Source organism: Pangasianodon hypophthalmus, chromosome 11 (assembly GCF_027358585.1).
Source record: "Pangasianodon hypophthalmus isolate fPanHyp1 chromosome 11, fPanHyp1.pri, whole genome shotgun sequence".
NCBI classification, from domain to species: domain Eukaryota; kingdom Metazoa; phylum Chordata; class Actinopteri; order Siluriformes; family Pangasiidae; genus Pangasianodon; species Pangasianodon hypophthalmus.
In genome coordinates this window covers 2,183,438-2,193,935 of record NC_069720.1, presented here as the reverse complement: position 1 = coordinate 2,193,935, position 10,498 = coordinate 2,183,438, and the positions used below count along the sequence as shown (strand labels likewise).

Below are 10,498 nucleotides of genomic sequence, written 5' to 3'. Positions count from 1 at the left end.
CAGTAAATCTTCTCTTTTGTCACAGTATGAATGTCCTTTATAGATGTAGTGACTTGCGGGAATGAACACCTCTCTGTCCTTTCTGAAAGAAATGACTCAAAACACACTCCACAGTATAAATTTTTATTGCTACTTGGCTGAAAAGGTAATTAAAAATACAGCTTTTCTGCTCCAAACTAGTCATAGCAGCATCTCAAATGAAATAATGAGCCATCACCCACCCTTGAAAACTGAAGAGGTTTAAAGTCTAGCTGACAAACAGCAAAAGTGCTTGCGTTAATCCTTCTCTTAAATCAACAGAACAACAATTTTTCCTTTAGACCTCATTATATTAAATATAGAACATAAACTATTCAGCAGATTTCTGCATGCTAAAGAAAAAAAAAAAAAGAAAAAAAAAACTAACAAAAATATCATGTACATTAGGCTTTGGATAGTTAAAACAATTCTTATAAACAGATAGGTTGTTTTGTACAAAGTAACTGGTTCATATATATTTATATTTTTAATTATATGTAGTTATTGATATAGGGCATGCTTCTGACATTTAATACATTTATAATTTGTGTCAAATAAAACATTGCGATGGGGGTGACAGAGTATAGCAAGTTCTTGTACTGAAAGACCGATAAATCTGCATGAATCAATGACATATAAAAATAAACCTTAGCTTCTTGGCATTGAGAGAAAATATAAGTGTCTCTAGAAAAAAAAAAAAGATAATGTACAGAAATAATAGTGAGATGGAACTTTGGTCACATGGCAAACAAACTAACATCTTACAAAATCGCTGTCTGTCCACAACACGCCTTCATTTGGAAAACTGTCTGAGAATTCCTAAAGAAGAAGAAATAAAATATACATTCAAGGTAAAACTTTAAAAAAAAAAAAAAAGCACATAATACGCGTTATACATCAGCAATCTTACCGTCATGTGTTTGAATATTGTTAATTAATTACTTAGGCAGGCAAATAAAATAAAAATAAAATAAAGCATATTGATTCCTCAAGGTTGAATGAAATACTTCTGAAGTTAACACGGTTTGCAGATGAGACAATCGTAGCAACAGGATTCGGATCACATTGTAGACTTTTTGCTCTCAATCACGGGGTTTTAAAGTGAAAACAAAACCTCTATAGAGCTCCCATTTTTCTGTTTATTTAGTTTGCACATTAGTTGTTGTTGTTGTTGTTGTTCTTTCGGCTGTTCCCGTTACGGGTCGCCACTGAGGATCGTTGGTCCGTGTGTTTGATTTGGCACAGGTTTTTACGCCGGATGCCCTTCCTGACACAACCCTCCCATTTTTAGTTTGCACATGAGTAATACTAAAATTCATCAGTGGTCATTTATTCTCCCTACGAATTTGTTCAGTTAAAAAATCAGTAATATAATATTAAAATGATAAAATTAGCCCTAAACTAAATTTCTACCAAAACTCACCTTACAAAAAACAACTCTTTTGTCACAACATGAGCACATTTGGGTTTGTATGCAGTAAAAGTGACAAGTGAAGCCATGAGCCACCTTAAAAATCAAGCTGTCCATGGCGCTAGGATCGGCTAACTAACTAGCTTAACTCACCTTCTAGATCAGAGTTATTATTCTCAGTAAGGAAGATGAAATAAAGATTGGTGATGAGGAGGGTGTTTTTCTTCGCTGTAGCTTTGGGGGCAGAAAATCAAGAGAATTTGTGCGACTTGAGTGTGCATTGTCATATCACATGGAATTAAAATAGACACGTTATTTTTAGTTACATTGCAAAGTTGGAATTTTGGAATATTTTCGATTCAACATGTCGTAAGTTTCCTCATATTCACTCACTAACAAGACTCATTTTTGACCACCACTTTGTGCTCCATGTTTGTTTTTCATGTTCAAGCTCAACTTGGTACTTGACTGGTTTAAAAATTTGAACTTCAGAAGATCCGCTGTGAATTAAATAACGGTGGCCACTCGCATGTAAAACACACGCTGTTTGAGAAAAAACACCAAGTGTGAAAGCAGCCTAAAAGAAGTTTTTGTGTGTGTTGGCACAGAGAATGACAAATAAACCTAGATGATGAAAATTTGTCTATAAATTGTAACACATCTTAAAAATTAAGAGGCAAAAAACATAACACTTTAAGTGCATATACAGGCAGGAGAGTTTTTTTTCTAACCTTCATTTGTGAACTTTAGATTCATAAAGGCCACTCCAGCGACCGTTCTGATTGTCCTGTGTTTTGTTTTGTTTTTTAAATCTGAACCGCATCCAAAAAGCAACTTGTAAAAATGAAAATAAAAAATTTAATGCAATTCATAATCTGAAAATCAATAATTTTTTGCTTGGATGTTATACTGAGCAAAGTGATTAGTGAATAAATGGCCACTGAGTAAGAGGCAAGAAGTTAAAAAATGGAGTCTTGGCCTCCAGATGACTCCGGTGTGGGTTTTTTTGGGAAACAGTGGAATGTCAGGTACAGCAGAGGTGCCAACATCGCTAACAAGAAAACCCTAGCAGCAGAAAAAAAAAAAAAAAAAAACCTAGCATAGCTCGGAGGACAGGACGGCTCCACACTAACAGCTTAAATGATAAAACAAGTATTTTGGTTGAACTGATATTTAACTCCAATCTGCAGAAATGTTTGGATTCATTTGCAACCAGATGAGTGTGTAAGATTACTTCATAAAAAAATATTACTAAAGTACCATAATGCATGTCCAGTGTGCAGTCTGGTCCATGTCCATAGTAAAATCTTTACACTTTTATTACAGAAATGAAAGGAAAATATCAAACAGCTTGTTTGCCCAAACAGGAAAACAAAATACTTAATATATACAGTATATAAAAAATGATAAAATTATGGTAGTCTTCATACTGAAAGAAAATGTTAAATGGCAACATCTGACCCTGTGCTTTTATTACATAACAACTTGTTTGTCACTACAGAAATGCAAAATAATCATTTTTTTATATTAAAAGGTCAACTTTCTGCACACATCATCACTGGTAACACTAACTGATCATGTGATACCATGAATTTGCATGGATCAACAATACGTTAGTTCAATTTGGAGAAAATGAAAATAGAACATTTAATTTTTTTACCCCAGATGTGCACCAAGCAATAGTACAAAAAAAAAAAAAACGAAACAAAACAAAAAAACAGCAAAGCGAACATCTGGTGTAATGCTACTTAATAACTAGCACCTCCTCTATTTTTCTTTTACCAGCCTATGATCCCGCCCACTTGTTTCTATTGGCTCGTAAGCCTGAGGTTCGCAAATTCAAATGTCAGAGTTCACCTAGATAAATTCAACATGCAGAAAAAGTAACCGCTATCAAACACAAATGTGTCGTTCACGTCCCACGTCCTTTCCCTTTCAGTGAAGTGTTTTTTTCTGTCAGGTGAATGTTACTCATGTTTAGACCTCTGTTTTATCTGAAAAAACAAAAAACATTGTTTTCTGTTGTCTCCCATATCTCTGTAGCAAGGGATCAAAAATAGTAAACGCTGTGACTAAAGCATAAATGTTGGCACCTCTGCGTTCAGAGCCAAAGATAACAGTTACAGCATGTTTGGCAGTTAAAAGGGCTAGAAACCCTCATGTGACACAAAGCCAGCAAGGGAATCTTACATCTTCCCTGTTATGAGTCTTCAGTACTTTCTTTCTTCTGCATTTCTTTCCTCTAAGGATTAAGTGCTTTAGCTGATTGCTAAAAAACCTCAAAGCCCCACCTGTGTGCATGTCGTATTCAACAAAGTTGATAACAGTGTTTTAAGTTTTCCCTACAGGAGTATTCTTAAAGGTCAGTGATGATCTCTAACAAGAATACACAGAAATCTGCAGATTCTAGCAAGAATGCTTGGCTGAGAAAGTGGATGGGAACATAATGGGAAACAAACACGGTTTCAAATTTCTAAGCCAATCTATCACCTCATGAGGGCGAACCAACCATCATGGTCATAACTAGCTATGAGGACAGATGGTTTTGTTTCGTATTTCTTACCTCAGACTTCTTGGTGAGAGATATGTAACCGTCATACACTATATGGCAAAAGTTTGTGGACACTTGACCATCACACCCATGTGTGCTTGTTGAACATCCCATTCCAGATTTATCCCCCCCGTGTTTGCAGTTATAATAAGCTCCACTCTTCTGGGAAGCTTTCCACTAGATGTTGGAGCGTGGCTGTGGGGATTTGTGTTCATTCAGCTACAAGAGCATTAGTGAGATCAGACACTGATGTTGGGTAAGGAGTCTCCAGTTCCAGTTCATCCCAAAGGTGTTCAGTGGGGTTGAGGTCAGGGCTCTGTGCAGGACACTCAAGTTCTTCCACTCCAACCTTCACACACCATGTCTTCATGCTCGCTTTGTGCACAGGGGCATTGTCATGCTGGAACAGGTTTGGGCCTCTTAGATCCAGTGAAATTGTGATGCTACCGCAGACAAAGACGTTCTATACAGTTGTGTGCTTCCAACTTTGTGGCAACAGATTGGGGAAGAACCACAAATGGATGTGATGGTCAGGTGTCCACATACTATTGGCTATATAGTGTATAACAGGCTAATGTCTAACATAGCTATGAGATAAATAGCTACTTCATAAATGTATGAAGCATTATTAGCTATTGTTTTAATGGCATAGTAACATGTAACGTAATTCAGAAATCATATTGTTAAACAAAAATATATAACTCAATAAAATTAAGTGGAATCAGAGTACTTTATGGAAGAATGGAAGGATAACATAACAGAGAATAGAAATTAGCAATTGATGTAGTGCATATTCAGCAATGTGATTTATTAACTATGATAAATATTAATATGAAATGAGAACCTCATTAAAATTCAGAGCCTTTTTACAGCCCTGGGTACCAAGAATGTATACCAGGAGGGCTGAAGCGTCGCCAAATAAGACACGAAAATGGTTCTGTTAAACCATTTTGTGAAGACTTTACTCCTCCAGGAAATTTGGACAGACTGCCTCCAATTGTGTATTCTCATCAGTGATCACATCTGGTCTTTAAGAAACCCTAGTGTAGTGTAAATTTCCAGAATCGCCTATAACTCGAGATATAACATGTTACGTTCACACAAAGCTTAATCACATTGTGAAGGCATCTGCTGCATTCATTCATCTTCATTTCTGAATCAAAAAAAATTAAACATATCAAGATATGGGGCAAGAATAATCACATCATAAATCAGGTGAAATCAGGTGTTGTGAAACAGATATAAACACACTCAGGAGAACATATGGATATAATGTACTTTTTTCATAATTAATTAGCTCAGCGGTTCAGATATAGGATGAAAAATACCCCATTCATGCTCTATCAGTACCAGTGTTACTTTGTAGCACTTTTAGTGCAAAGACCAAGTATGTACAGTATTTAAGCCTCAAAAGCTTTAGGCATGAGTGCTTTGATAATTCAGTCTCTAATGGCACACTTCAAGTACTCCTAATAACTCACAATTAAGTCGTGATTTCAGCCAGTTATGTTTAATAACGGTCTCTTTCTGATTGGCCCGAGATTGCAACTGCGACTTAGATGCATCATGAAATGATATGAGATATCAAGTCTGCTTTATTTCCTCTTCTCAGTCACAATCTTGGCGAGAACCACCACTATTACCGAAGTCCACCACAACAGGATGTGGTGTGCGGTGCATATTTTGTGCAGAAGTTTCCAGAAAGGCTGGAGAAAGCCAAACAGTGTATGCCATCATTCCCATGACTTTAGTAGTTTGTTCTGCACACCACCAGACAAGATGAAGAAAGCTGAGCTTTCCCAATCATACTTCAGCTTTTTACTTCAACTAAAAATGACTGAGTAGATTGTTTTAGGCAGGGAAAAAAAATTGGCATTTCTGGGTAACAGTGAAAGCGCACCAGACCAATGGAGGCCCTGGAGAGCCGGAACCATCTGCAATAGGCACTTTTCTTACCTTTTGGTCATGTTTTAAGCCCGGAGAACCTTTCAGCCAAATGATGTCGTAAAGGGCTATGTAGCTCATTAGTTACGCAAGGTTGTACATGAGGTATTTTAGTTCACATTGTAGTTTCTGCTAGACAGCCATCTTTCAAGATTTTGTTTTACTAGTCTTGAAATTTGTGCCTATTTTGTCTATATTTTCTGCTCCTTAGATTTACCAGAGACTGCTCCAGGTAAATGGGATGTCACCACATAAGCACATGCAGGTCTTCACACAATGATAGAGCTGAATAAGAACAGGACAAAAATCACAGCAAAATGAACCACCTCCACAATATGGCACTAGGTCATCTCAGGTAGTAGGATTTAGTACCCACTATAGAGCAGTGTCATAGACCTCCTGTTGAAAGGTAGCAGGAGGGAGACCAGGGTGAGGGTGATCCCAGTTTGAATCTCTGCTTGTGGGAGGTGTTAAGGGTGGCGGAGGACCAGAAACCACAGGACTTTGGCCCCTCAACTGCTCCCGAACATCTTGTTCAAGACTGGGAGGTATGATTAACTGATCCTCAGGATCTTGTTGAGCAGGTGCGGCAAAGTACCCAGACTTCTTCTTCGGGGCTTCGAGTGCTACCTCGATAATGTTATGACTGTCCTCAGGTGCCACAACAGAACCGTTAGAGAGCTTCTTCCCAAACAAACTGGACGTAGAGGGAGATTTCTTGAGGTCTGAGATCTCTCGGCCACAAACAGCAAGAAGGCAGCCATTAGCGGTTGACACCACCACACTGTTCTGACGGCGCATCTTGCTGTTGGTGTAGTCAGATCCTCGGAGATCCAGATCCTTGGGGCTTTCTGGACGCCCAGAGCGAAGCTGGAAAGCACAGCAGTGGATGTCCACCTCAACCTCCAATTTACTCCCATTGGAAATGACACCCTCTAGTGGAGCCTCATCGTCACTGTCTAGACCATTGTCAGACTGGTTGCTGGAAAATGTTGCGGAGGATGGTTGGCGCTGGAACAGAGCTGGGTGTGTTCCGGCTCCAAGACTTCCAGGACCTCCAGTGTTGCAAAACGTGGCAGCCGGGTGCAAGCTGCAGCGGCGCTCGGGCCGTGCATTTGGGCCCGAAGAAGTATGTTCATCAGATGCCGTGGATCCAGCTTCACTTCCCACCTCAGATGCAGATGTCTCGCTGTTGAATTCCGAGGCAATGCCACTACTTGACGAAGGAGTGGCCGGGTCAAGAGGTGGCACAGATATGGGAATGGGGGTAGGCACAGGGGGTCCTCGGACCTCAGTGGAGAGTGGAGGTTCGCAGGTACAACTGTCCTCCCCGATGCGCAGAGCTACAACTACTGCCCCGACATTGTCCTTGCACCCATAGCTCTGGGCAAGCGTGCAGAGCTTTTTGGCAGCAGCTCGAGGGTCTCGGACAGCCAGCACAGTTGTCACCGCTTCTTGGTAAGACAGATATTGAAAAAGTGCCCTGTTGCCCAAGATCAGGAACTCATCCTGAGCGCAAAGGGGTTCAGTTCGTACCCAGGGCTTAGGAAGGACCCAGGGGAACAGATAGGAGCATCCCAACAGGCGAGAGCAGCATGTAACACCACTCACCTTGTTATCCTACAGAACAAAGGGTCAAAAGACTTTTCAGTCAATACAGTCATGTGTAAAAACCACAGTAGGAACTGAGCAAGTCATCACAGTGTGAAGTAACCCATTAACAATAATTTATCTAGAACAGGGGTTCCCAAACTAGGGACTTTATGTAGGGTCACTTAATTTATAAATGGGGTCATGAGGAAAACTAACCATAGCCTCTTTTGTTTTAGTCCTTTTTTTTTTTTGCAAATTAATATTGGTCTAATTATGAAGATGGATTTTCTGTGCAGTAATATCCAATAAAACCACATATAATTTAGGATTTTACATGTTTTATACTTTACATCGCTATTCTGACATGCTGCATTAGTGTAGGGAGTAGAGTTCAATAAAATGCAATAAAATGGACAAATTTCTCTGTCCATGTACCTTACCTTAGTTCCTTGAAAACACTGAGTGATTCTAACTCAATAAGCCACAAAAGGAGAAACAAGTGCTAAGGCTAAAATAATGTATATTTTGGGATTGTTTGGCCAAATAATTTGGGAACCCCTGAATTAAAATGAAAAAAAGGAACATCTCTACACTTTTAGCCATATTATAAACACCAAGTTCTCCCGCCATCTATCAAAATAGCACCAATATTAGCTAAATTAGCTAGGAGGTTATTTAAATGCGAGAAAACTGGCTCATCTTTGTCACAGAATGACATGAGTTGGATTTTAGTCTTAATTTTAGTCTTAATCTTTTAGGCATGTTTTTAACAGCAGACAAACACGTCACAAATATAACATTACCATAACAACGACCATCTGTCAATCACTATAATTAGGGGATAGCTAGCTAGCTAGCTAGCTTAGCACTCAAGATGTGTGGCTAAAACTTCTCCACAACATCAAGTCAGTTTTATACAGAGGTACTGAGAAAGTCTCTGTTTTATATACAAAAGCCCAAGTGTAATCTCATAGTGCTGCTTTAACTACATGAGAGATGGATAGCTACGTTAGCTAGCATGTAGCTAGTAAAATCTACCTCAGTGATGATCGCCTTGGCTGTTTTGACCCTCTCCATCTCCTCAGCACTCTGCTCCAGGCTAAGGACTTTGGACAGGGCCAGCGGGTGGCCGTCGCGGCACAGCACAGCCTGGCAGGTTCCTACGTTGGCCACGGTCAGACTGAAGTAGCTGCTCGACTCAGAAGACTCATGATGAATGTAGCAGAGGAGAGCCGATGCCCCGAGCTTCTGTCCAGCCATCCCCAGCTTTCTGCAAAGGACACGGTGTAGAAAAAGAGGCACTGAGCATATATTTACCTTCAATTAAGTCTAAATGTTTTCTTTAGACTCTTCCATTTTGGGGTGTAGCATCTCTTGAATGCTGTTGGCTGTCGTGGAAATCTGTCAAGCTCTTTGACACGTTCCTTCCCTAAGTTCCTGTTTCAAAAAATGTGAACTCATGACTCTCATATCATATTTTAGAAAGCATTCATGTATATGTATAAACCCATTTTCTCATATTGAACTGTATAATTAAGGTATTCAATGTAACTTTAGACCACTAGAGGCACTGTAGAGCACCATAGGATAAAGTGGGTCCTGAAAAATTGTGCTTCCCGTGTTCCTTGAGAAATATGCAGTGCATATGGGTGATATGATAATTTTATAGAACAGAAAAAGGGGCGGGGCTTATTCTCAGTGACTGCAATTGGTGCTGTAAACATGCTGACATACTAACATCAGTAATGTTATGAAATGCTGTGAAATTTAGTGGATGAGATGTTCACATGCTGGAGTAGCTTCAATTTTAAAGGGGATTTCAAACAGATGCAAAATTAAGAAGAGTCTAATGAGGGGATGGAGCTAAACGCAAAAAAAAAAATGTATGTATGGATCTGGATTTGTACATGAAATTCTAACCCTTATCTTTATTTATACAAGTTATAAAGTACTGTGCAAAAGTCTTATGCACCCTATATTTTAGTACAAACTTTGTTATAGATGTTTATTTTCTAACTTCTACATTACTGATTCAGTACAAAAACATTTTAGATTCCAAACATTAGTTTTCCAGCACAAAATGAAACGTTACAGAAAAATGTTTGTGTGTCAGTAAAGAAAGCAGCAGATTCCATAAGAGACACTTTTCAGATAAAAACATAATGAAGGCTGCTGGGTTTCGCTGCAGAAATAAGAAGTGAGTCGACAGTCAAAGTCTCCAGAAGAACTGTGGCTGCTTCTGCAAGATGCTCAGTAACACTTCCAGCTCATTTCCTTATAAAACTGCACACACTGTACCTGAGAATACAAATGTTTTTTTTAAAAAAAGTGGATCATCACACCAAATATTGACTTTGTTTCATTTATTACTGTCTACTGCTCTTTATAGTATTTTTTTAATGTGTGAACATTTAATTTCATTATTTTTGAAGGCATCTTTGCTCTACAGCATTTCTTTGCATGTGCGTAAGACTTTTGCACAGTACTGTATATAAATAGTCAAGTAGGTTTTTGTTGTCAGTCCTCTATATAGCTTGTATGCATTGGAACGAAATGTCGTTTCTCCAGGACTATGGTGCAACACATAACAGTGCGCAAGACTACATAAAGTGCAAATACACAACAGTGTGAGACGAGTACAGGGCAATCAATACACAGGGCAATAAATACACATAAATACAAATGATTTCCATAAATATGAAGTGACTGAAAAATACTTCATATAAAATTTAATAAAGATCACATACAATATTGTTGCTAATTATAAATTCGATGAAGCTCAAATGTTTGTATTTAAAGAATATCTCCAGGGATCGTGTTTCGTGTACAGTGTGTGCTGATTATTTTTAGATACTGTGAGCAAATAAATCAGTTTTGGACATATATGACGGACAAAAATTACTTTTATGTGCAGTATTTCTAAATGTGTACAGTGTCTACCTGGGTTTAGGTGATGCATCAGAAATATGACCCACTCAGCA

General features: G+C 38.7%; 1 protein-coding gene across 4 annotated transcripts in view; it reads right to left on the bottom strand.

Moving 5' to 3' along the window:
* Positions 1-109: 109 nt before the first annotated feature.
* The window catches only part of phlpp2 (PH domain and leucine rich repeat protein phosphatase 2), a 51,203-nt gene continuing 40,814 nt past the window's right edge, over positions 110-10,498 (bottom strand). The window contains exons 18-19 of one of the 4 annotated variants that reach the window (XM_026930483.3): positions 8,556-8,787; positions 110-7,544 (exon numbers count right to left, since the gene is read on the bottom strand). In XM_026930483.3, coding sequence (XP_026786284.3) covers positions 6,300-7,544; positions 8,556-8,787 — 1,477 coding nt within the window. In that variant the 3' untranslated portion in view covers positions 110-6,299. The other 3 variants (XM_053238248.1, XM_053238249.1, XM_053238250.1) reach the window with 3 other exon arrangements.